At 42.7% G+C, this 27,391-nt stretch overlaps 1 protein-coding gene across 3 annotated transcripts in view; it reads right to left on the bottom strand.

Annotated features, from left to right (window-relative positions):
- The window catches only part of PLA2G6 (phospholipase A2 group VI), a 46,755-nt gene that overhangs the window by 5,768 nt on the left and 13,596 nt on the right, over window positions 1-27,391 (bottom strand). For 2 of the 3 annotated variants that reach the window (XM_070756128.1, XM_070756129.1), the window contains exons 6-15: window positions 24,076-24,172; window positions 21,466-21,648; window positions 18,452-18,560; window positions 15,777-15,914; window positions 13,491-13,581; window positions 9,957-10,120; window positions 7,949-8,099; window positions 5,603-5,739; window positions 3,940-4,094; window positions 1,505-1,672 (exon numbers count right to left, since the gene is read on the bottom strand). In XM_070756128.1, the coding sequence (XP_070612229.1) occupies window positions 1,505-1,672; window positions 3,940-4,094; window positions 5,603-5,739; window positions 7,949-8,099; window positions 9,957-10,120; window positions 13,491-13,581; window positions 15,777-15,914; window positions 18,452-18,560; window positions 21,466-21,648; window positions 24,076-24,172 (1,393 nt within the window). The remainder of the gene's footprint in view (window positions 1-1,504; window positions 1,673-3,939; window positions 4,095-5,602; window positions 5,740-7,948; window positions 8,100-9,956; window positions 10,121-13,490; window positions 13,582-15,776; window positions 15,915-18,451; window positions 18,561-21,465; window positions 21,649-24,075; window positions 24,173-27,391) is intronic. The other variant, XM_070756130.1, reaches the window with a different exon arrangement.

The following is a 27,391-nucleotide window of genomic DNA, read 5'->3' as shown; positions in this document are numbered from 1 at the left end:
AAATATGCCATCATATGTGCATATGTGTAAGGGGAAGCTGGAATAAAAGTAAGGTAATATTTATTTATTTATTTATTCATTCATTCATTTATTAGATTTGCATGCCGCCCCTCTCCGAAGACTCGGGGCGGCTCACAACAGCAATAAAAACAATATAACAGTGGAACAAATCTGGGCATGTTTAATTTATATATGGTATGCTTGTGTGTATGTCTGTTAGTATATGGGGTCTTTTTTAAATCTTTAAATATTTTAAATTTGTCAGATTATTTATGATTTGTTCCACGTGTTGTGAGCCGCCCCGAGTCTTCGGAGAGGGGCGGCATACAAATCTAAGTAATAAATAAAATAAATAAATAAATAAATATTAAAAACATATAAAACCCTATCATTATTTAAAAACCAAACAGCAACATTCATACCAAACATAAAGCAAAGTATAAAAAGCCTGGGGGGAAAGTGTCTCAACTCCCCCATGCCTGGCGGTATAAGTGAGTCTTAAGTAGTTTACGAAAGACAGGAAGGGTGGGGGCAGTTCTAATCTCCGTGGGGGAGTTTGCCTTTAGCTTCTTACCAATTACTGCACATCAAAACTACCAACCATTTGGTGCCGTGATGGCGAATCTATGGCACGCATGTCCAAAGTGGTTGTCTTAAAGTTATTTCGTGGATATATTTTTCCCTAAACAATCTATCAATATGTATGAAAGAAGCTTAGATAAGCATCTCATATGTATATACATTGCTCAAAAAAAATAAATAAAGAGAACACTTAAACAACACAATATAACTCCAAGTAAATCAAACTTCTGTGAAATCAAACTGTTCACTCAGGAAGCAACACTGATTGACAATCAATTTCGCATGCTGTTGCGCACATTCAACTTTGTACTGAACAAAGTATTCAATGAGAATATTTCAATCGTTCAGATCTAGGCTGTGTTCTTTGAGTGTTCCCTTTATTTTTTTGAGCAGTATATTTATCTGCCTCAACATTTGTTAGTATCTCCCTGAGAAAAGTACTTTCTTCACCTTTATTGGGCTTTTGAACTGCTAGCATATTATTAAAATATCATACCATTACTAAAATATCATACAATATCATCTGGCGGGATCCAGGGGAAGAGCCTTCTCTGTGGTGGCCCCGACCCTCTGGAACCAACTCCCCCTCAGAGATTAGGATTGCCCCCACTCTCCTTGCCTTTCGCAAACTCCTTAAAACCCATCAGGCATGGGGAAATTGATTCCCCTGGGCCGTTCCTGCTTTATGTATGGTTTGTATGAGACGTATGATTGTTTTTTATATTAAAGGTTTTAAATTGTTTTTAACTATTGGATTTGTATTGTTCTGTTGTTGTGAGCCGCCCTAAGTCTTCGGAGAGGGGCGGCATACAAATCTAATAAATAAATAAATATTATTAAAAACATTCCTTTGATATACAAAATGTAGAACTCTTGACCTTGGATCTTGGATCATGATGCCTACCCTCTATCTCATACTCACACAGTCCACCACCAGCCTGCCTAGTTCTTTAGCCCCATAGACAGTCTTGGCCAGTTCCCAAGGGTTAGAGGGACGGAAGACGTCCACAGAGCTCACAGGCACTTTTGGTGCTCTGCCTGTTCCAAGAGAGACGACGACTCCCAACTTCTTCACTTTGTCCCCTTGCCCCTGGAGAGAAGGAAAGTAAGCAAGTACTTCAAGCTTCCAAGGAAAAAGGGGACAGGAGTCTTACCAACATCTTAACATGTATTGCTTGAATTTAGCACAAAAGAAGCATGTGATTGTAAGAAGCAAACTTGACTGTAAAAAATATGACTTCAGTAACCAAGTTGTCGAAGCGTAGAACTCATTACCGGACTCCATAGTGTCATCCCCAAACCCCCAACACTTTACCCTTAGATTATCCACGGTTGACCTATCCAGATTCCTAAGAGGTCAGTAAGGGGCGAGTACAAGTGCATTAGAGTGCCTTCCGTCCCCTGTCCTATTGCTCTCCTATATCTCCTATACCTTTCTTCTATTCCTATATTTCTTCTTCTATTCTTTCATGATATGTTCTATTACTATATCTTCTTTTCTATTCTTTCTTAGATATATTTTACTATAAACTTCATCATGTATTTTACTATGTGTATATAGATATATACTCACTAAAACCCTCATCGTGTATTGGACAAAATAAATAAATAAATAAAATAAATAAATGAATTGTCATTGTGAAATAGGTTTGGGGAATATTTTTCTGATTTACTTTTTTCCACTCTTCAAAAAAGTATGGAGATTTAGCAAATGAGTTGTTTTAAACTTGTTCACAAAACTGATCGTAGCTCTATAACTCCTTGATGTCTTACACATTTATTCTGAATTTGTACAAAGCTTGAAAGTTTATTTCATTAGTCCTTTGGGATTGGGCGGCATAGAAGTCGAATAAAATAAATATTTAGTTACAAGTCAGGGACTGATATTTGTGTTGCCCTGGCATTATGAAAAGAAGAGTTATGGTGTAAATCCCACTAAACTTCATAAAACTTCCTTCCTGGTAAACCTTCAGGAAATCTTTTCTTTCCCTGTATCATATGATGGTCCTCGCCAACCCATTTCTCTTTGTAAAGTCTTGCTTTTGACAATCACTGCTTTAGTTAGTTTAGCTAAACAGATTAATGCAAAATGATCTGGCTAGTTTTGCAGACGTTTTGGAAAGTCCATATGCTCCAAATTGCAGCAACCAAAGTTTCATGCCACGAATCCCACAGATCAAAGTGTGTAACTTTTCTTATAGTGTGGAAATAGCCCTAGGGCACTTAGGAACATACATCCTTAAGAATTGTTTGTTTTCATGCAAAAATCTTATCAGAGCACAAATATAAAAGGTGTGCTGGTATTTGACTATTTTTCCAACTAAAACATGTCACTCTCTCCATGATATTTCACCAGTAATTGACCTGCAGGCTTTTAATTTTGCATATTTAATTTTTCATTTTGCCTAATTCCCATCTTTCTCTACTTGGATCAAACTTTAAAACAACAGATAAATAACACAAAAAAAGATGTGGCTTCTTTTATAAATTGGTTGATGCAGCTTATTCTGAGGGGATTTGATGAAAATGTTCATTTGCCCAGATCCTTTTAGATCTCATTAGTGATCTGGAGCAACCATAAATTATACTGCCAAATTTGGCAGCAAAACTCCTAATTTCCAGCAGTGGTACTTTATGCTCTTCTTGCCTCACAGCTGTTTAACCAACTTAAACATTTCAACTTTTAGTCACCCAGGGACAGTCATTACTTTCTGAATTCCTTAGAAATCTGTGTTTTAAAGAGAAAACGCTGTCTCTTTTGAGAGGGGGCAGAGTGGTTCACTCTTAAGACATTTTAGAAAATTGCACATGCAGATTAGAATGTGGCTTTAATAAGAATTCTTGCCTATTAAACCCGTACTGGAAAAAAGAAGATGTACCAACAGAGAGAGACATAATCAAGAAAATATACGATTGTGCAGAACTAGATAAACTAACACAAGAACTCAAAAATAAAGATGAATCATGCTGCTATGATACTTGGAAAGATTTTTACACATGGGTTGATAATAGGAGAAATGATAGCTGTAAATAATAAATACTATGCTACTAGATACTAGAAGTTTTACAAATTAAGATATAGAACTGGATATAATTTGAACTGTTATTAGATAGCTTATATATAGATATATATATAACCTAAACGCTGCTGTTATAGGCCGTATATAAAGTAAGAACTGGTATTTTTGGATTACAGTTCAGGTTAGAGATATGTTTTGTCATTTTTGTGTTGTTTTGTAGCTTAAGACTTAAGTTTCTATAATATATATGTAAACACATGATAAACTATGTAATGTCTTTTTTAACATTTATATACTCAATAAAAAATTATTTTAAAAAATAAAAATAAACCCGTACATTCTGGATTAAAGACTTATTATATTCATTGATCTCAGTTATGGCATCCAAAGTAGGGTTGTTGGCTAGCAGCCCTCCGTCCAGAAACCGCCCTACGGGTCGAAAATACGTTGGAGCCGCTCCACTGGAACGGGCAGCCTGCCATACCAGTTGATCTATAAAAAAGAAGAGGAAAAAGCAGTGACTATCATCAAGAATGTGTATCAATATTACAATACCCAACAAAGCAAGAATATGTGGCTAACTGCCTTTCGATGAATTAGGAATAAACACAAGAAAAACTCAAATCAATGATAGATTTGGAGGTAGCAGTGAAACCAAAAGAAGATCTCCTTACATTATTTTGATTACACTTTAATTCTGGAGAAGAAAACATAACACACACACTCCAAAAAAGGTGAATCACATTATGGTGAATCACAAATATTTTCCCAAAACTTTTGGCAACACAAATGCTGTCAAATAGAAGACAATGATGGCTCCATGTCTGCTTCCTTTACAATACTTAGCAAAGTTGTCTAACACCACGTTTTTAGCCTTAGGGCTGCTCCAAATGTATTTGTTTGTTTGTTTGTTTGTTTGTTTATTCATTCGCTTATTCATTTATTCATTCATTGGCCGCCCTTCTCCTCCCAGATTCAGGGCAGCTTACAGATAAAATATAAACAAAAATAAAAATTGTACAATACAGTTAAAACATTAAGAAAAATAGAACTAAAAACCCAATGTAATACAATCAATCATCCCTCATTCATACTACTGGCCGAAGCAAATCTATTGCTCACGGCCCTAGGCCTTCCGGCATAGATGTGTTTTTAATGCCTTTTGGAAGGGGAGGAGGACTGGGGCCACAACAGAGAAGGCTCTTTCCCTGTACATAAATTATCCTTGTAATGGGAGAAAATATGGCTGCACATGCAGTCTTTCATTTGTTATGAGCAGAAGATCATGGGGAAGTGATGTGTCTCAGTCTTATACATAGTAGTATACATCCATTCCAAACATGCCGTATGCTAAGTGTATGATTATTTTGTTTATTCAATTCCTCACAAGGGATGAATAAAGAGGAATTATATATTCCTTACAGCAGGAGTCCCCAAACTTGGCAACTTTAAGACTTGTGGACTCCAACTCCCAGAATTCTGGGAGTTGAAGTCCACAAGTCTTAAAGTTGCCATGTTTGAGGACCTCTTCCTTACAGGGTCCTCCCACCATTCCTTCGCCCAGTGCAACCTAGACCCCTCGTCTGTGGGAATAGGTATAGATAGTCCTTAACTTACAACAGTTCATTTAGTGACTGTTCAAACTTGCAACAGCCTTGAAATGTGACGTATGACTATTTTTCACACATGACTTTCGCAGCTTCCCTATAGACACGTGATCAAAATTCGGATGCTTGGCAACCGATTCATATTTTTGATGGTTGCTGTGTCCCGAGGTTACATCATCACCTTTTGCAACCTTCTGATGAGCAAAGTCAATGGGAGAGCCAAATTCCTATAAAGCCCAGTTTTGCTAACTTGAATGACTGCAACGATTCATTTTAAAACTGCGGTAAGAAAGAGGGTAAAACTGTGCAAAATTCACTTAACGTCCACCTCCCTCAGCAACAGAAATTTGGGGCTCAATTCATGGACGTAAATCAAGGACCACCTGTATTTACCTTCCGGCTTGGTCATTGGTTGAAACGAGCCCATCATTCTGAAACGGGTTTTGTTTCTTCCTTCTGGTGGACTGTAATTCCTGAACAAATGGAGCTCAGCAGGCTGTCGGTCGCAGAGTGTTGCTGTCAACATGACTCTGGAAAAGGCGAGCAACGCAATATGTCAACTTGATTATAAGGCAGAGACCATAGCGCAGTAGCAATACTTACGAAGGCCGCACAGAAAGTGAGGCACCACAATTGTTTTTTCTAAGCCTACAGTAATGGTAGAAATGTGAATCTTTAAATATACAGTGGTACCCCTACTTACGAACTTAACTCGTTCCGTGAGCAGGTTCTTAAGTAGAAAGGTTTGTAAGAAGAAGCAATTTTTCCCATAGAAATCAATGTAAAAGCAAATAATGCATGCGATTGGGGAAAGCACAGGGAGGGTGGAGGCCCTTTTTCCTCCCAGGAGATTCCTAGAGAGGCCCCACGGAGGCTTCTCCCCGCCTTTTCTGGCCCTGTTTCCTCCCAGGAGATTCCTAGAGAGGCCCCACAGAGGCTTCTCCCTGCCTTTTCTGGCCCTGTTTCCTCCCAGGAGATTCCTAGAGAGGCCCCACGGGGGCTTTTCCCCGCCTTTTCCGGCCCTGTTTCCTCCCAGGAGATTCCTAGAGGGGCCCCACAGAGGCTTTTCCCCGTCTTTTCCGGCCCTGTTTCCTCCCAGGAGATTCCTAGAGAGGCCCCACAGAGGCTTCTTCCTACCTTTTCCGGTTACAGTTTTGGAGGCTCGGGTTTGTAAGTGGAAAATGGTTCTTGAGAAGAGGCAAAAAAATCTTGAACACCCGGTTCTTATCTAGATAAATTCCAGAGGTGGGCTACTGCCCAGGTGGGGAGGAATGCAGTGGAGTAGTAAAAATGGAGCTCCACCCCAGAGCACCCAATTTGCACTGAAAGATGTTGAAAGAAAATGCAGGGTGTCCTGCATAAGCCATGCCCACAGTGTGGTAGTAAAAATTTTGGTAGCCCTCCACTGAAAAGTTCTTAAGTAGAGGTGTTCTTAGATAGAGATACCACTGTACATTATTTGAATTGTCAGGAATGCATGTGTAAATTTTGCGTTCCTTCAGACAGATAGCGTAGCTGCAGCAGTGTTTTGAAATGGCATTTGTAAGTGATGTACCTTACAAGTAGCGTGTCATCACTGAATTTCCCTCCATGGGAAACCCCACCTCCGGACTTCGCTTCAATGGCAACGGAAGTCCGGAGGTGGGGTTTCTCAGCGAAGGGAGCATCAGTGAAATCGCAGCATCGCAAAAACACCGAAGTCCTCGAAACCCCACCTCCAGACCTCTATGTTTTTGCGATGCTGCGATTTCACTGAGGCTCCCCTCGCTGGGAAACCCCACCTCCGGACTTCCGTTGCCAGTGAAGCACCCGTTTTTGCGCTGCTGGGAATCCCCGTCAGCATCACAAAAACATGGAAGTCTGGAGGTGGGGTTTCCCATGGAGGGGAGCCTCAGGGGAATCCCAGCAGTGCAAAAATGGTTGCTTCACTGGCAACGGAAGTCTGGAGGTGGGGCATCCCAGCAGCGGCGGTGGGTTTGTAAGGTGAAAATAGTTTGTAAGAAGAGGCAAAAAAATCTTAAACCCCGGATTTGTATCTCGAAAATTTGTATGACGAGGCGTTTGTAAGACGAGATATCACTGTATATAAATGACCAGCAGAGCTACCCTATTTTTTGGAGAATAAGACACACCTTTCCACCACCACCCCAAAAGAGAATGAACATTGGGTGCACCTTATACTTCGAATGTAGCTTTTACTAAGCTTTTTCTCAGCCCTAATGAGGTGCTAAAGAGTGAAGTGATCTCCACTGCCTAGCTAGCTAAGCGATCTTCCCATTGCCTGTTTTTTTCAATGCTGCTCCCTCCAACAATCAACTGGGTTTCTGGGCTTTAGAAGCCTTTTTTCAGCCCTAACAAGATGCTAACCAGTGAACTGATCTTCTGTGCTTTGCTAGCAAGTGATTTTCCACTTTTTCCTCAGCCCCAACAAGGTGCTAACGAGTGAAGTGATCTGCTGTGCTTCTCTTTGCCTGCTTTTCTCATTGTTCCTCTATCTGAAGAGAGAGAGAAATGTTTTAGAAACTATTTTTATCCCCAACCAGGGGATAAAAAGCAAGCACATGTGCTCAAAACCAGCAAACTAATGGGCTGAAGTTGTCCAGATTTAAGATTAGTCCTCCCCAAGAATTAAGATGCGTCTTATACTCCGGTGTGTCTTATACTCTGAAAAATACAGTAATTAATGAAAAATAAAAGGGGGTTCAGGAAGGTACCCCAATGGTTTTCATTTCGGCTTACTTGGGACTCTTGATATCTGTCATTTTGGTATGTTCTCCAAACTCCTTTTTCAGGAAATTCTCAAGAGGCTCCGATTCATAGGGCCGTGACCCTCGGAAGACCTCATCTTTCATGCGAAAGTACACACAGCGCATATAGTCCATGGGCTTCCCTGAGAAGAAGAATAGCATTGTTGGTTTCCTGGAGAACACCTTTGGCTCAAAATCCAGCTGATAGAAGCAGGCAGGAAATTATCTAAACATCTTGGTGAAAGTATGGAAATCCAGGTTTTGTGCAATGAGTGAAATCATCAAATGTGTGACAGAGGAGGGCACATCAGAAGAAGAAAAAAGGTGCAATAGCAGGAAGGAACACATTCCTTCCTACACCAGAGGCATGACTGCAATATAGATGAGCCATTCTGTGTAAAGGCTCTATATATTGCATGGTTTGGATGCAGGAGATCCCACATTCAATCACTTGCTATTCTGTCCTTGAAAACAGATTGGTAGAAAAATTAGAAAAACACTTGGGCATTTTGAATATAGAGCTTGAGGACTAATGATGAGATTATCATTAATTACATAATACAATATGGCAGCTTCTGATGACGAGTGGCAAAGAACAGTTGAAGAATGATATATAAAATGTATCAAAATGACACATTACGTACAATATAAACTAGGGTTATCTTCTATCCACCCCTAGCAATGGAAGCATTACACTGAATCTCAATTTCTGGATCAGGAACCCTGATCTTCTGCTCTGGCAATCTCACACTACTTACCAGAGCTTACAAAACTTTTGCCAGACCCATCCTCGAATACAGCTCATCGGTTTGGAACCCATATCGCATCTCAGACAGCAACACCCTTGAAAATGTCCAAAGATACTTCACCAGAAGAGCCCTTCACTCCTCCACTTGAAACAGAATACCCTACGAGACTAGACTTTCAATCCTGGGCCTAGAAAGCCTAGAACTAAGACGCCTTAAACAAGATCTAAGTATTGCCCACAAGATCATATGCTGCAACGTCCTGCCTGTCGACAACTACTTCTGCTTCAACCACAACAACACAAGAGCACACAACAGATTTAAACTTAATATTAACCGCTCCAAACTTGACTGTAAAAAATATGACTTCAGTAACCGAGTTGTCGAAGCGTGGAACTCATTACCGGACTCCATAGTGTCATCCCCAAACCCCCAACACTTTACCCTTAGATTATCTATGGTTGACCTATCCAGATTCCTAAGAGGTCAGCAAGGGGCGAGTACAAGTGCACTAGAGTGCCTTCTATCCCCTGTCCTATTGCTCTCCTATATCTCCTATACCTTTCTTCTATTCCTATATCTCTTCTTCTATTCTTTCATTGATATGTTCTATTACTATATCTTCTTTTCTATTATCTCTTAAATATATTTTACTATGAGTATCTCCTCTATAACCTTCATCATGTCTTTTACTATGTGTATATAGATATATGCCCACTAAAACCCTCATTGTGTATTGGACAAAATAAATAAATAAAATAAAATAAAATAAAATAAAATAAAATAAAATAAAATAAAATAAAATAAAATAAAATAAAATAAAATAAAATAAAATAAAATAAAATAAAATAAAATAAAATAAAATAAAATAAAATAAAATAAAATAAAATAAAATAAAATAATAAAATAAAACCCTTAGTTCTTTTTCACCTAATCAACAAAACACTTTGTATAGCCTCTTCTAGACTGAATGCATGTTAATGGCTTACTTAAAAGTTTAGAAATAAAAAATAATTTAGAAAGGAACTGAGCCTATGAGGTTAACTATTTACAAATCTAGCAAAAAAAAATTGCAAAACAATGAAAGTGGTTTAGACAAGAGCACATTGAGCTACATAATGTGATGGTTTGACGTGAAATCTAGAGGCCAATACTGATCAGGGTTTTAAAGAGCACCCCACCCCCATTTCCTTCCCAATTCAGTGACCATTCCCATCCCACACGGGATGACTTGCTATTCACATCATTTCTTACCATGTATAATAGCCAGGGCCAGGATTCCCCCTGTACTAGTCCCCGTCACCCAGTCAAAGAGGTCCTTGATGGGACGCCCTGCAGCTTTCTCTATAGCAATGAGAAACTGGATGAGTACAATGCCCCGGACACCCCCACCGTCCAGGCTCAGGAGGCGGTCCTCGCTAGAGAAGGGGAACAGAGAAAACAAGGGAAGTGTTAGCCCCAGAAGAAACTCTGCCTTGTTCTTCACATTCAACCCGGATAAGACGGAGTGGCTGTGGGTTCTGCCTCCCAGGGACAATTCCATCTGTCCATCCATAACCCTGGGGGGGTTATCAGGAATTATTGACCCCCTCAGAGAGGGTCCGCAACTTGGGCATCCTCCTCGATCCACAGCTTACATTAGAGCAGTGTTTCCCAACCTTTTTTGAGCCGCGGCACATTATTCACATTTTCAAAATCCTGCGGATCATTGAGCGGGGGCGGAGGGGCCCAAAAAAGTTTGGACAAAAAAATCTCTTTCCCTCCCCTTCGCTCTATTTCTCTCTCCCTCCCTCTTTCTCTCCCTTCCTCTTTCTCTCTCTCTCCATCCCTTTCTTTCTCCCTTCTTTCCTCTCTCTTTTGCTCTTTCTCTCTCCCTCTTTCCCCCCTATGCTGTCTCTTTCTTTCTTTCTTTCTTTCTTTCTTTCTCTCTCTCATTCTGTCTCTCTTGCTGTCTCTTTCTCTCTCTCTTTCTTTCTCTCTTCCTTCCTTCCTCTCTCTTTGCTCTCTTTCTCTCTCCCTCCTTCCCCCCTCTTGCTGTCTTTCTTTCTTTCTCTTTCTCTCTCTCTCTCATTCTGTCTCTCTTGCTGTCTCTTTCTCTCTCTCTTTCTTTCTCTCTTCCTTCCTTCCTCTCTTTGCTCTCTTTCTCTCTCCCTCCTTCCCCCCTCTTGCTGTCTCTTTATTTCTTTCTCTCTCTCTCATTCTGTCTCTCTTGCTATCTCTTTCTTTCTTCCTTCCTTCCTCTCTCTTTTGCTCTTTCTCTCCCTCCTTCCTCCCTCTTGCTGTCTCTTTCTTTCTCTCTCTCTCATTCTGTCTCTCTTGCTATCTCTTTCTTTCTTTCTTCCTCTTCTTTTGCTCTTTCTCTCTTCCTCCTTCCCCCCTCTTGCTGTCTCTTTCTTTCTTTCTCTTCTCTCTCTCTCTCATTCTGTCTCTCTTGCTATCTCTTTCTCTCTCTTCCTTTCTTTCTCTCTCTTGTTCTCTCTCTTCCTTTCTTCTCTGCGGAGGCCGGCAAAGCTTTTTCCGGGTAGGCTGGCTGGGGGATAGGGCACGCGCACGCACGCACCCCCGACGTTCCAAAGAACCTTCTCCGACCTCCGCTGTGAGAAGGTTTTCTCCGAGCGCTCGCCGCCGTTGCAGCCACCACTGCGGGAGGAGCTTGAGAAAGGGGCAGATCGATCGGGCGGGCGGGCGGGCGGGCGTCAGCAGCGAGAAGCCAGGGGCGTGAGGGGAGCGGAGGCACTGGGGGTGGGGGCAGCCGCGGAGCCAGCCTCCGCACTTTCATCGCTCCCCACCCCAAACTCCAACACCCAGCTCCTTACACGGAGGAATTAAGCTCTCCTTTTTCCTGCCTTCCTTCTTTGGGGCCCAGCAGGTTTGTGCCGGAAGCAGGAGCTGGGGGACAGCTGCGAGTGGGAGCTCCAGGTCCGAGGCACTGGCAGCGCCCCACCCAGCTGGAGCTTCCCTAGGAGCTTTGCGGCACACCTGCCCGTGTCTCGCGGCACACTAGTGTGCCGCGGCACACCGGTTGGGAAACGCTGCATTAGAGAACCACCTTTCAGCTGTGGCGAGGGGGACGTTTGCCCAGGTTCGCCTGGTGCAATAGTTGCGGCCCTACCTGGACCGGGACTCACTGCTCACAGTCACTCATGCCCTCATCACCTCGAGATTCGACTACTGTAACACTCTCTACATGGCGCTACCAGTGTTCGGAAACTTCAGCTCGTGCAGAATGCAGCTACGAGAGCAATCATGGGCTGCCCTAGGTATGCCCATGTTACACCAACACTCCGCAGTCTGCATTGGTTGCCGATCAATTTCCGGTCACAATTCAAAGTGTTGGTTATGACCTATAAAGCCCTTCATGGCATCGGACCAGAATATCTCCGGGACCGCCTTCTGCCGCACGAATCCCAGCGACCAATTAGGTCCCACAGAGTTGGCCTTCTCCGGGTCCCGTCGACTAAACAATGTCGTCTGGCGGACCCAGGGGAAGAGCCTTCTCTCTGGTGGCCCCGACTCTCTGGAACCAGCTCCCCCCGGAGATTAGAACTGCCCCCACCCTCCCTGCCTTTAGTAAACTCCTTAAAACCCACCTTTGCCATCAGGCATGGGGGAATTGAGTCATCTCCCCTGGGCCTATACAATTTAAGTATGGTATGTGTGTATGTATGCTTTAATAACGGGGATTTTAATGTGTTTTTTTTAATCGTTAAAATTATTAGATTTGTTATGAACTGTTTTCTATTGTTGTTGTGAGCCGCCCCGAGGCTACGGAGAGGGGCGGCATACAAATCTAATAAATAAATAAATAAATTAAATAAATAAATTCAGATGACTCAGGGAGCTGGTTAAATGTTTACATGCATTATATAGCATATCTAATGTACCAAAGTAATTGTTCCCGAGAGTACAACTGAGCCACAGGAAAGAGAAACGATAGCCAAGGAGCCTTTCTTTCCAGGAATTTGGTGCATCTTTACTGGATCTTCCCCATGCAAGTGTTGCAGCATAGCAAATTATGTTAGAATAGGATTGTATTAAAAATCTGGACCTCTAGCATAAAAAAAAAACCCTGATTCTATAAAACCAGGACAGGAGGACACTAATCTGCATTCCTGGCAATTACTACAGGGCTCAAATAAACATCTCACAATAAACAAAGTTTTCACCACTCGGGACAGGACATTATAGGATCAAAGGGGGGAATTTTCATTGCCTGGAGCACACAACAGCAGGGTGATTAAGGAAGATTAGCTAGATAAGGAAGGAGACTTCAGAGAAATTAGGTGTGAATAAGCATCTGCTCTTAGGAAGTTCCAAGGAAATTGTTTCTTGATATCTATGGCAAAGGAAGAACTTGAAAGATACGTTTGAAGTTGTATCATTTGACATGTATATGTAATTATACCCCATTTCCTTATGTTCCCAAATAAAAAGGAGTACATGGCTCTACACCATGTCACTTCACCCAGAGAGAGACAATGTGTCCAAGCTTTCTTTCTAGGATTCGTGTTCGTGAGTGACCACACACGGCTGGGTTGCTCTTAGCCTCTTTTGAAGGCATTGCTTTCATTAGGGACTCAGCAGCATCCACATGCAAGGACATCTAAACCAGTGTTTCCCAACCTTGGCAACTTGAAGATATTTGGACTTCAACTCCCAGAATTCCCCAGCCAGCAAATGCTGGCTGGGGAATTCTGGGAGTTGAAGTCCAAATATCTTCAAGTTGCCAAGGTTGGGAAACACTGATCTAAACCACCTACGTGACGCTCACTGATCCTACTTGCTTACTTTCTCTTCTTCTGGGGGGCCGAGTCCACCACATCGGGCCTCTTCAGCAAGTTGCCGAGAGCTGCTGCAACGTGGATGATGTCTTCGTAGTCTAGAAAAACACAGAGCAACAAAAAAAACCCATAAAATTTCTAATTTTCAGGGCACGACAAGCACGGGTGAAAGCGGAGAGTTTAAGATGTATTTCCTCAGTGCTGTGGTATCCAAATTCAATAGAATCTGAGGTTCCTATTTCTCAAGGCATTGCCCAGAAGGAAATGATGGGATAGACACATCTTTCTAGAGTCACCGTAATCAGTGACAGTAAATCATGCCCGTTAACTCACTTCCTTGCATGCAATGCTTATAAGAGCCTTCGCTGTAGTGAATACGGCAATCCTATCTGCTAATTTAAGAGCTACTTATTAATCTGTTTTAAAATAGATGTTAGTATAGCTGTAAGAATATGAAGGAAAAGTCATTGGGGTTGTCATAGGGTAAATTACAATAGAATATGTTAGGGTCAGTGATGGCGAACCTTTTTTCCCTTGGGTGCCGAAAGAGTATGGGCATGCGCGATTTTGCATGCGTGAGTGCCCACACCCATAATTCAATGCCTGGGGAGGGCGAAAACTGAAGGCACTTTGGAGCCCATAAACGGCCTCTTTTCCAACTTCTGGTGGGCCTAGTAGGCTCTTTGTTTGTTTGTTTGTTTGTTTGTTTGTTTGTTTGTTGTGATTTGATTTGATTTGATTTGATTTGATTTGATTTGATTTGATTTGATTATTTTATTTTATTTTATTTTATTTTTTTGAATGCCGCCCATCTCCGTTGACTCGGGGCGGCTAACAACAATAATAAAACAGCATATGACAAATCTAATATTTAAAATAATTAACAAAAGCCCTTATTAAAAACCAAACATACACACAAACATACCATGCATAAATTGTATAGGCCTAGGGGGAAAGGAATACTCAATTCCCCCATGCCTGACGACAGAGGTGGGTTTTAAGGAGCTTACAAAAGGCGAGGAGGGTGGGGGCAATTTTGATCTCTGGGGGAGATGGTTCCAGAGGGTCGGGGCCGCCACAGAGAAGGCTCTTCCCCTGGGGCCCGCCAAACAACATTGTTTAGTTGACGGGACCCGGAGAAGGCCCACTCTGTGGGACCTAACTGGTCGCTGGGATTCGTGCGGCAGGAGGCGGTCCCGGAGAAATTCTGGTCCGATGCCATGAAGGGCCTTATAGGTCATAACCAACACTTTGAATTGTGACCGGAAACTGATTGGCAACCAATGCAGACTGCAGAGTGTTGGTGTAACATGGGCATACTTAGGGAAGCCCATGATTGCTCTCGCAGCTGCGTTCTGCACGATCTGAAGTTTCCGAACACTTTTCAAAGGTAGCCCCATGTAGAGAGCGTTACAGTAGTCGAGCCTCGAGGTGATGAGGGCATGAGTGACTGTGAGCAGTGATTCCCGGTCCAAGTAGGACCGCAACTGGTGCACCAGGTGAACCTGGGCAAACGCCCCCCTCGCCACAGCTGAAAGATGTTTCTATAATGTGAGCTGTGGATCGAGGAGGACGCCCAAGTTGCAGACCCTCTCTGAGGGGGTCAATGATTACCCCCCAGGGTGATGGACAGACAGATGGGATTGTCCCTGGGAGGCAGAACCCACAGCCACTCCGTCTTATCTGGGTTGAATGTGAAGAACAAGGCAGAGTTTCTTCTGGGACTAACACTTCCCTTGTTTTCTCTATTCCCCTTCTCTAGCGAGGACCGCCTCCTGAGTCTGGATGGTGGGAGTGTCCGGGGTTTGCCCTCCCCAGGTTCCAAAGGCTTCCCTGGAGCCAGGGGAGGGTAAAAACACCCTCCCACATTCCCACGGAGGCTCTCTGGAAGCCAAAAACACCCTCCCAGAGCCTCTGTGAGAGCCAAAAATCAGCTGGCCAGCCCACATTGAAGCGGAGCTAGGGCAACGGCTAGCATGCCAGCAAATACGGCTCCACGTGCCACCTTTGGCACCCATGCCATAGGTTCACCATCACTGCGGTAGGAAGTCACGAGATTGCTTGTCCTAATTGCTGCAATGCAATCATCACTTTTCTAGCACACCCACACAGTATTGGAAATCTCTAATCAACAGAACTGATTAGGATGGCGGCGATATGGAGGTGCACCCTGCCATTCATTTACACACAAGAATTGTCATTCTAAGGGCAACCCCGTGTTGGAAATCTTCAGACGTGAAGCAACCCAAGAGAGTGAAAAGAGAGAAAGGCACAGAGCTGGGTAGTGGGTTACCTAAGCCAGCACTCCGTGGGGCTGATGATCTTTCTGGGAGATTAGAAGTGGACGTTGATGACACGGATGTGCCAGGTGGAAGGAAGCGTTCAATCCCTATAATTTTCAGCAGATCTAAAAGAACCTTCCGGTTGGCACCTTGCACAAACGAGGCAGGAATCACATGCATTAAACAGAAAATTATTAAAACAATTTTTTTTAAAAATCAGTCACTACTGCAAGTTCTGAGCCGAGCTATTTCATGTACCCGGGAAGAGCTTGTATCTGAAAGACAGGTGATTTGATTTTATTGGATTTTATTGGATTTGTATGCCGCCCCTCTCCGTAGACTCGGGGCGGCTAACAACAGTAGTAAACAGCATATGACAATCCAATATAAACAGTTTAAAACCCCTATTGTAAAACCAAACATACGTACAGACATACCATGCATAAAATTGTAAAGGCCTAGGGGGAAAGAGTATCTCAGTTCCCCCATGCCTGGTGGCAGAGGTGGGTTTTAAGAAGCTTACGAAAGGCAAGGAGGGTGGGAGCAATTCTAATCTCTGGGGGGAGTTGGTTCCAGAGGGTCGGGGCCACCACAGAGAAGGCTCTTCCCCTGGGTCCCGCCAAGCGACATTGCTTAGTTGACGGGACCCGGAGAAGACCCACTCTGTGGGACCTAACTGGTGAATATGCCTGCCAATGGCAATGGAGAGCACGTTTAATGATGTAGCTTTAGGGCCCAATTCTTAATTCTCCCTAATTCTCCCCTTCGTTGTTGGTTATTTATCTATGATTCTAAATTTGCATTCCAGAGCAGACCTTCACTGGGAAGTAATGATCTGCACCCTATATCCCAGGATCCGGGGCTTAAACCCACATGGATTCTGTTCACAATGTTAACAGAACCCAGTTGCATAGACCAAGGTCAACCCTCCCACCACCCTACTTCTAGCGAAGGGCTGCAAAAAGTTTTACTACCACACTGTGAGTGTGGCTTAATTTGTGGGTGTGGCTTGCCAGCCATGTGACCAGGTGGGAGTGGCTTGACAATCATGTGACTGGGGGCAGCTTAAAGGTTATGTGATTGGCTTAAAGGTTGCCAACTTAACGTCACTCACGTCAAGGATTTGGGTTAGGGTGCCTGGCCTCTCCTCACCTCAAAGAGATACAATTTCTCTACCTATTTACTATTATTGAACATCCAGAATATCCTGTTTAATTCTATGTATATATGACATATTACACACAGGCACACAAAAATATACATTATCTACTATATGTTCTGGTTTCTGGTAGAAGTTTAGTAATTACAAATAACTCTCATGAAATGCATCATTTCATGAATAAAGCAACTCCGTTTATTTCTCTGCTCTCCTGTATTTCAACACATTCCAGACATCACTCGGTCCGTTATCTCTCTCTTAGCCGCATTTCTCACATTCCTTTTCCTGCTTCGCTTAGACAAGATTTATTTCCTAACTACATAGCTTTAAAAAAACAGCAGCACTGACTAAATACAATACAAAATACTTTGGCTTACTTTAGCGTGGCGAAAACACCTTCATATTTCTTTTCAGCAACGTTGAAACTCCACCCTTCTTCTCCACTAGCCCCGACGTGCCAATTACTACAATATTTAACCCATTCCTCTCCTTAATATCTTCTTCCAGACCTTTGCTCTCTACGTTTCTGAATCCTTCTGAATTTAGGATTAACCCAGCGAGCGTCTGATTCTCCCTCGCTAGATCCTGAATTCATAGCCCCATCCTGTGGCTGGCCTCCCACCTGTTCTACTACCTGTAACCCCGGGCCCCCCACTACTTCATAAACACTATTTAGAAACATAGAAATATAGAAGTCTGATGGCAGAAAAAGACCTCATGGTCCATCTAGTCTGCCCTTATACTATTTTCTGTATTTTATCTTAGGATGGATATATGTTTATCCCAGGCATGTTTAAATTCAGTTACTGTGGATTTATCTACCACGTCTGCTGGAAGCTTGTTCCAACCATCTACTACTCTTTCAGTCAAATAATATTTTCTCATGTTGCTTTTGATCTTTCCCCCAACTAACTTCAGATTGTGTCCCCTTGTTCTTGTGTTCACTTTCCTATTAAAAACACTTCCCTCCTGGACCTTATTTAACCCTTTAATATATTTAAATGTTTCGATCATGTCCCCCCTTTTCCTTCTGTCCTCCAGACTATACAGATTGAGTTCATTAAGTCTTTCCTGATACGTTTTATGCTTAAGACCTTCCACCATTCTTGTAGCCCGTCTTTGGACCCGTTCAATTTTGTCAATATCTTTTTGTAGGTGAGGTCTCCAGAACTGAACACAGTATTCCAAATGTGGTCTCACCAGCGCTCTATATAGCGGGATCATAATCTCCCTCTTCCTGCTTGTTATACCTCTAGCTATGCAGCCAAGCATCCTACTTGCTTTCCCTACCGGGGAAATTTGAATGCGAGTCCTCAATATCGTCATCATCCTCCAACTGATCAGGAGTATGTACAACACTATATAAACTGTATGTGTATGTACACACACACACCCCTCTCTTCTAAAACTATACACATTCAACCTCATTTACTGCGATAGGAAAAACATGCCCAGAGCCCAGATGGGAACCTGACTGTACCTGTAGAAGCCCATCACTGCCTACTTCTATCCAAAAGTTCTTCCTACCTTTGCTTGTCCTGGCTGCCACCAGTCCAGGTGTCTCCCCTAAATCATTGTGGATATCCAAATCTGCTCCAAACACAATAAGGGCCTTGATCATTTCTATGTGGTCTTGCTATTGGGAAGAAAGGAACATGTTAGTGGAAACCTACCGTCCCATTTCTCTCCATCCATTGTTTTCTAGCCTATGCCCACTCACTTGACCGTCTTTTTTTGGTGTTTCTGTGCCACTAAAGTTCCTGTAGATCTAAAGCTGCTTAAAGAATATCAAACCTTGGGTTAAAAACACTGCATCATTCTGACCAACATCATATGGCAATGCCATTCCTCAAGGGTAGGCTGAACTTCCACCTTCTCAAAAGCCCTCTCGAATAACAAGTCTTTATGGACCTCCAGAAACCCAATAAAGTAGGGAGGCCTTGATATAGATTTTCCACAATACAAACTACCAATAGGTTCATCCTTCCCAAACAGATCAGGATCTCCAACATTCTTTTGGTGGAACAGCAATAGCATTTAGAAACATAGAAACATAGAAGACTGACGGCAGAAAAAGACCTCATGGTCCATCTAGTCTGCCCTTATACTATTTCCTGAATTTTATCTTAGGATGGATCTATGTTTATCCCAGGCATGTTTAAATTCAGTTATTGTGGATTTACCAACCACGTCTGCTGGAAGTTTGTTCCAAGCATCTACTACTCTTTCAGTAAAATAATATTTTCTCACGTTGCTTTTGATCTTTCCCCCAACTACCGTATTTTTCGCTCTATAAGACGCACCTGCTGATAAGACGCACCTAGATTTTAGAGGAGGAAAATAGAAAAAAAATATTTTGAGCCAAAAAGTAGGCTAAAATATTTATTACAATAACACTGCCCTAGGGGAATTGGGAAAATATACAAACAGTACTTGTTTTTGCACAGAAAACATTTGAGAGCTTGACTGTCGTGAATATTCTAAAACAAAACATTCCTTTCCACAATATGACAATAGCACAATTTGATGAGTTTAGTTGGAAAATGGGAGGGCTGTATATTTTGTTGTAAAACAGTTTTTATTTGAAATCCACTTATGTGGCTGCAAAAAGTGAAAAAACAATGAAATGATAAATAGCTTTATGAGTCATCTACCACCATTTTCAGTAAGTTGTTGAGTGGCAATTGACCATTAAAGAAATACACCTCATCCAATAACCTCATCCAATAACACAAATCAGTCTTAATGATTAGCCTACCCAGAGAGGTTCACCCAAATTGTTATGCCACAAGAAGTTTTGACTGCCTAATCTGCAAAATTTTCAATTTTGGTTTGTAAACTGCAGATGTTTCAGGACAGCCCATTAAGCCTTTCTTTTGTAATTTGAACTTTAAACATGATTTGTTAAGGAAAAATTGAATCTCTCGTTCAGGCTCTGCTTGGCTGCGGTGGCCAAGCTTGGGAAGCGGGAAAGCCAAGAGCGCCCAGCCATGAGGAGTGCAGGAAGGGAAAGTTAATAAGGTTACCCAAAACAACTGAAGTGAGAACGGCAGCAGCTGTTGTCGCTTCCCCTTGGCTGCCGCATCTCTCCGCCGACCGGCTGCGAGCGACTGGCTGGGTTTTGGGTCTTCGAGACCTCCCCGCCTCCTGAAGCGATTCCCGTACCCTTCCCAAAAGCTCGGAGCCGCCAACGCTCCTCCGGTGCCGCTCCGCCTCCTAGACGGAGGCGTCCCCCGGCCCAACACTTCCGGAGGCCGAAAGGCGCGGCTCTCTTCAGGGTTGGGAAGAGGAGAGGCGGCGACAGAGGCGGCGGTCTCCAGATGAAGACCGCCAAACCCCCTCTGCTCCAGCGCCTCCCCCCACCCCCTGCCTGCATCTTCGCTCCATACGACGCGGCTGATTTTTCATCCTACTTTGGGAGGGAAAAAACTGCGTCTTATGGAGCGAAAAATACGGTAACTTCAGATTGTGTCCCCTTGTTCTTGTGTTCACATTCCTATTAAAAACACTTCCCTCCTGAACTTTTATTTAACCCTTTAACATATTTAAATGTTTCGATCATGTCCCCCCTTTTCCTTCTGTCCTCCAGACTATACAGATTGAGTTCATTAAGTCTTTCCTGATACGTTTTATGCTTAATCCTGATACGTTTTATGTTTCATATTATTTAGACTTATATACCGCTTCATAGCCCTCCCTAAGCGGTTTACAGAATCAGCATATTTATTTATTTATTTTATTTATTTATTAGATTTGTATGCCGCCCCTCTCCGCAGACTCGGGGCAATCTGGGTCCTCATTTTACCCACCTCAGAAGGATGGCAGGATGAGTCAACCTTGAACCGGTGGTGAGATTTGAACTGCTGAACTAGCAGTTAGCTGAAGCAGCCTGCTGGAATATTTTTTAATTCAACGTCTATGATGCCCAATCCCGAAGGACTCAGAATAGTTGATTGATGTGAGTTAGAACGGCGATGGTGAGTTAAATAAATATAAAAGTGTATTGAATCGAGTGACTCGTGTATCAAGGCAAAATTGGAAAGTATGCTCACTGTAGAATTGAGCATATCTTACATTGGTTGGCTCTCTCTTCTTTCATTTACAAAAAAACTTAACTCTACCAAATGGAAACTGAGATAAAAGACATACCGACAGGTTTAAAGAATCTGAAAGCAAAGGTATGTTTTAAGTTAGCAGAATGTAAATTACTTTTTCTTTCACACATGCAAAGCAAGGTTCCTTTGCTAAAGCCAGGAAGGGCACATTGTTAGTTCTATTGCTAGAAACTTAGATTGTTTGCTGCAAAGAGTCAAAGGCAGGGGTCCCCAAACTTGGCAACTTTAAGACTTGTGGACTTCAAATCCCAGAATTCTCTAGCCAGCTATGAAAGAATTCTGGGAGTTGAAGTTCACAAATCTTAAAGTTGCCAAGTTTGAAGATCTCTGGTCAAAGGTCTTCTAGAAGTATTTGGTGCTCACCCTCTGCATTTGAGAGCACCACTCTCAAGTACTAGAAAAATATCCAAATGATGAAAGGCCCACCTGCATGGCAAGATGAAGTGGTGTGTTTCCATTCTTCTCCTTAGTGTTTGGCATAGCTCCATGTGTCAACAACACCATCGTGCTATCAAAGCGCCCACGCCGCACAGCAATATGAAGAGCTGATTCCCCTGATGCACTGAGAGCATTCACTTCACAGCCATACTCAATAAGCATCCGGGTCATCTATGTGTCATAAAAGGGAGAAATCACAAATATTTATTTATTTATTTATTTGTTTGTTTATTTGTTTGTTTGTTTATTTATTTATTTAGTCCAATACACAATGAGGGATTTAGTGGGTATATATATATATATATACACACACACATAGTAAAATAAATGAGGAAGGTTATAGAGGAGATACTCATAGTAAAATATATCTAAGAAAGAATAGAAAAGAAGATATAGTAATAGAACATATCAATGAAAGAATAGAAGAGATATAGCAATAGAAGAAAGGTATAGGAGATATAGGTGAGCAATAGGACAGGGGACGGAAGGCACTCTAGTGCACTTGTACTCACCCCTTACTGACCTCTTAGGAATCTGGATAGGTCAACCATAGATAATCTAAGGGTAAAGTGTTGGGGGTTTGGGGATGACACTATGGAGTCCGGCAATGAGTTCCACGCTTCGACAACTCAGTTACTGAAGTCATATTTTTTACAGTCAAGTTTGGAGCGGTTAATATTAACTTTAAATCTGTTGTGTGCTCTTGTGTTGTTGTGGTTGAAGCTGAAGTAGTCGCCGACAGGCAGGATGTTGCAGCATATGATCTTGTGGGCAATAGTTAGATCTTGTTTAAGGCGTCTTAGTTCTAGGCTTTCTAGGCCCAGGATTGAAAGTCTAGTCTCGTAGGGTATTCTGTTTCGAGTGGAGGAATGAAGGGCTCTTCTGGTAAAGTATCTTTGGACATTTTCAAGGGTGTTAATGTATGAGATGCGATATGGGTTCCAAACGGATGAGCTGTATTCAAGGATGGGTCTGGCAAAAGTTTTGTAAGCTCTGGTAAGTAGTGTGAGATTGCCAGAGCAGAAGCTATGTAGGATAAGGTTTACAACTCTTGAAGCCTTCTTGGCTATGTTGTTGCAGTAGGCTTTGGCACTTAAATCGTTTGTTGTTAATACACCCAGGTCTTTAACCGAGTGGGGATTATCTGTGATAATTTGATTATTCAGTTCGTATTTGTAGTTCAGATTCTTTTTCCCAATGTGTAGGACAGAGCATTTGCTAGTTGAGATTTGGAGTTGCCATGTGTTAGACCACTCAGAAACAGAGTTCAGGTCTTTTTGGATAGTACTTGTGTTATCGGTGGTTGAAGAGTTTTACATCGTCGGCGAAGAGGACACAGTTGTTTATGATGTAATCGCAAAGGTCATTGATGTAGAGAATGAAGAGCGTTGGTCTTAATGAGATTAAAATAAATTTTAATCTCATATTAAAAACTTTCTTAACCTAGTGTCATATAATAAGAACATAAGAAGAGCCGTGCTGAATCAGGCCAAAGCCCATCAAGTCCAGCATTATGTGTCACACAGTGGCCCACCAATTGTACATGGGGATCTTGAGCAGAAAGAGAAGGCAAAACCCTACCTTTCCCTTGATCCCCAACAAATGGTACTCAAGGGAATCCTGCCTGCCTCAACCAACATAGGGGTGGCACTTGGACATCTGTTTCAATAACCACCAATACACTTGGCATCCATGAATCTGTCTAATCCCGTCTTGAAGCTTTTAAGCCTGACAGCTGTCACAACCTCTTCTGGAAGTGAATTCCATAAACTAACAACCCTCTGGGTGAAGAAATATTTCCCTTTATTTGTCCTCACTTTCTTACCTATGACCTTTAGGGAGTGCCCCCTCGTCCTAGTATTGTGTGATAAAGAATTTTTCTCTATCCACCTTTTCTATCCCATGCATGATTTTATACACTTTGATCAAGTCACCCTTTAATTGCCACCTTTCAAGGCTGAAGAGACCAAGGCATTGCAACCTGGTTTCTTAAGGGAGGTGCTTCATTTCCTTGATCATACTTGTTGCCCTTGTTTGCACTTTTCCAGTTCCATTATATCCTTTCTTGAGGTGCGGTGACCAGAACTGTTATGATCTCCTCTTAAGCTAGTCTTCATTTTGGATATTCATTTTCTCTAACAAGTGATATCTTTGTCATGAAGCAAGGATGCTGCAAATTGTATGATCAATTTGGTGCTTTGGAAGGAAGCTTCTTAAGACTGGAATACAACTAATGCTGTTTCTCCACAATTTTCATACAATGGCAGGGAGAAGAATTTTTCCAGGTCTTCTGGTTCTACACTGATATTAACAACCCAGAATGCAGCAAGATCATAACCAAGGGTCCTCAAGCTTGGCAACTCTAAGACTTGTGGACTTCAACTCCCAGAATTCTCCAGCACGCATAGGAGTTGAATTCTGGGAGTTGAAGTCCACAAGACTTAAAGTTGCCAAGTTTGAAGACCTCTGTCATAGACAATGAAATGTTAGCCATGAATTGGGGAAAAGAATTATTCCCAAGAGAATAAGGCTCCCAGATACTAAAGCCAAATTAAAAATAAATGATTTCTCATCTCCAATGACATTGTACTTTTTCACCTCTGCATTTTTGGCCCAATGAAGGGGTGTAGCACCATATCGTGGGTCCAGAAACTGAATCTGGTTGATTTCTTTATCAAGGAGAATTTCTGCACATCTGGAAGAAAAATGAAGGAGAAATAAACAAAAGATGCCACAAAGATGCTCTGGTCAATTTGCATTTTCAGTAAGAATGGGATTATTTTTCAATGGTCCAACAGCAAGCAGAAAGTACATTACAAGCCTTAAGATACCTAACAGGGAATGCAAAAAAGCCAATTTCAAAATATAATTAAGCAACTTTGAAATACCATGCCTTTGAGTGATCATATCCTCTGATTTCACTGCATTATCACTCGTCTTCACTCATGTGTCCCCTCTGCTTTTCTATACTGTCTGCAGCACTGTTATCTTGATTATGGAGCTTCCCTGCCACTATCTCCTGGAACCCACTGACCATCTTAAAGAGTTTTACTAAAACATTTGGACCAGAGGTATATTTCAGTTTGCTTCCTATAGAGCCAATACCTAACACACACATATACTCCTGTAACCCAACTGGTAGAGCTATGGACAATAGATGGATTTGGCATACCTCCCTCCTTGCCCCTCCCCTCCAGGCAGGCATTTTATACATCTGTCATTTAGAGCAGTGTTTCCCAATCTTGGCAACTAGAAGATATTTGGACTTCAACTCCCAGAATTCCCCAGCGAATGCTGGCTGGGGGATTCTGGGAGTTGAAGTTCAGATATCTTCCAGTTGCCAAGGTTTGGGAAACACTGATTTAGAGAAGTGGTCTCCAACTATGGCAACGTTTAAGACTTGTGGACTTCAACTCCCAGAATTCCTCAGCCATTCTGGGAGTTGAAGTCCACAAGTCTTAAACGTTGCCAGGGTTGGACACCACTGATTTAGAGCAATTATGGAATTCCCCTTTCTTAATTGTGATGGGACACTCCCAGGACTCTTGTGTGTTCTGCCACTTTGCAGCCGCAGAAAAATGGGCATAACATCGGCATTCCAGAGCACTACTTTTAATTCAGACAAGTAAATTACTGCCACTTTGGTGTGAGTGAAAGTTGTGTACTTTAAGGTCATTTCCACGCAACAACTTTCCCCAGTTTGAAATCATTGTTTTGGGAAGCATGCGTAACTTTGGTTTGATTGGAGAGCTTTGGATTTTTCCTGTCTTTGAAACCACAGAGAAAAATCTCTTTTCTAGGCGAGGGTGTCTCTCTCTGATGATTTTGTAGACAGCTCATTTCCCCATTTTTAACTCTTATCTCACTCTGCATCTTGCCTGTGTGATTTCAGTTTGGGCCAGCAGATATTTCAACAGAAAAGTGGTTGGATGGTTTTGAGGCTTTCGCATGAATCACTCGGGGGTTTAGAGAAATGGTCTCAGCAGGAAATAAAAAGGTGGATTTGAAGCTGGAGAGGAAAATAGCCATTCATTTTATTTCCATTTTGTATTGAGTGGAAAAGAGGGATAATTTTTCTTCCTTCAGGACCCACAGAGTGTGCAGTGGCCCTTGTTTTTAGCATGCCATTTCTTTTTTTAAGGTCTTACGTTGATGGAAACTGAAGGATAACAGTATAACAGAGTTGGAAGAGACCTTAGAGGTCTTCTAGTTCAATAGCCTGCTCAAACAGGAGATCGTAAACCAGGAGTCTCCGACCTCCAGTCTGTAGCCTGGCACCAGGCCACAGCAGTGTGGCATAACCTCCGGAACCGCCTGCTACCGCACGAATCCCAGCGACTGATAAGGTCCCACAGAGTTGGCCTTCTCCGGGTCCCGTCGACTAAACAATGTCGTTTGGCAGGCCCCAGGGGAAGAGCCTTCTCTGTGGCGGCCCCGGCCCTCTGGAACCAACTCCCTCCAGAGATTAGAACTGCCCCCACCCTCCCTGTCTTTTGTAAACTACTCAAGACTCATTTATGCCGCCAGGCATGGGGGAGTTAAGATATTCCTTCCCCCTAGGCCATTACAAGTTATGTATGGTATGTTTGTGTGTATGTTTGGTTTTATTATAAGGGTTTTTAGTTGTTTTATTGATTGGATTTCTACATGCTGTTTTTATCATTGCTGTTAGCTGCCCCGAGTCTGCGGAGAGGGGCGGCATACAAATCCAATAAATAAATAAATAAATAAATAAATAACATGTAAACAAGCATCTGTAGAATGTAGGCAGCATCAACCTCTCCCCATTGAACCGGTCCCTGATGCCCAAAAGGTTGGGGTCTGCTGCCCTAAACCATTTTGGACAAATGGTTGTCCAATCACTTCTTAAAAACCTCCAGTGTTGGATCATCCACAATTTCTGGAGGGAAATTATTCCGATGTTGAATTGTTCTGAAATTTCCCCTTAGTTTTAGGTTTGATCTCTCTTCTGTAAGTTACTTCTTGTCTGACCTCGGAGATTAGGTTGATCCCCTCTTCTCTTTGTGGCAGCCCCTCAAATATTGGTAGACTATAATCAAGTCATCCTTAGTCCTTCCCTTCATTAGACTAGACATACCCAACTTCAGCAACCATTCTTTGTATGTTTTATCCTCCAGTCCCCTAATCCAGTGTTTTTCAACCGGTGTGCCGCGGCACACTAGTGTGCTGCGAGACATGGTCAGGTGTGCCGCGAGGCGGCTCCGCCCCCCCCGGCTATTGCCCGCCGCCGCCGCCGCTATTGGCACCCTCCCGCGGGAGGCCGGCAAAGGTTGCTTTGAAAGTCGGCCCCCTCGCGCCCATGGCTTCTCGTCGCTTCCCCGAAAGCTGTGCGTGTGTGCGCGCGCGAACCCCAAAATACCCCCGCGTGTACCCTTTTTCACGGCCGCGCGCTCCTCATCCCCCTGCCAGCCCGCGGGGGGGGGGGGGCGCCGGCAGCAGAAGGGAAGGGATCCGCGGCCTTTGCATATTTGTGTATGTCAGGTGACCTGACAGAAAATCATATAGTTTTGTTTGTGTACAATCTCTGGTAACTTGGACTGATTGGTTCATTTCATATCTATTCTAGTCTTTCAAAAATTGAAGTGTATAATTTAACCTGCTTATGCATAGGAATCAACAGTTCACCATTACCCCCCGGAAGCCTCCGCTGAGAAGAACGGAGAGAGAACGAGAGTGAGTGAGAGCAACAGACAGCAAGATAGAGAGAAAGAGAGAAAGAGAGAGAAAGGGGGGAGAGAAAGAGATAGCAAGAGAGAGAACGAGAGAGGAAGAGTGTGAGAAAGAAAACAAGAGAGAGAAAACAAGAGAGAGAAAGTGAGAAAAAGAGAGAGAAAGAGGGGGAGGGAGGGAGAGAGAGAGAAAGAACAAGAGAGAGAGAAAGAAAATAAGAGAG

The sequence above is a fragment of the Erythrolamprus reginae genome, chromosome 6, assembly GCF_031021105.1.
Source record: "Erythrolamprus reginae isolate rEryReg1 chromosome 6, rEryReg1.hap1, whole genome shotgun sequence".
NCBI lineage: Eukaryota > Metazoa > Chordata > Lepidosauria > Squamata > Dipsadidae > Erythrolamprus > Erythrolamprus reginae.
The sequence above is the reverse complement of the archived record's forward strand: the minus strand, read 5'-3'. Positions and strand labels throughout refer to the sequence as shown.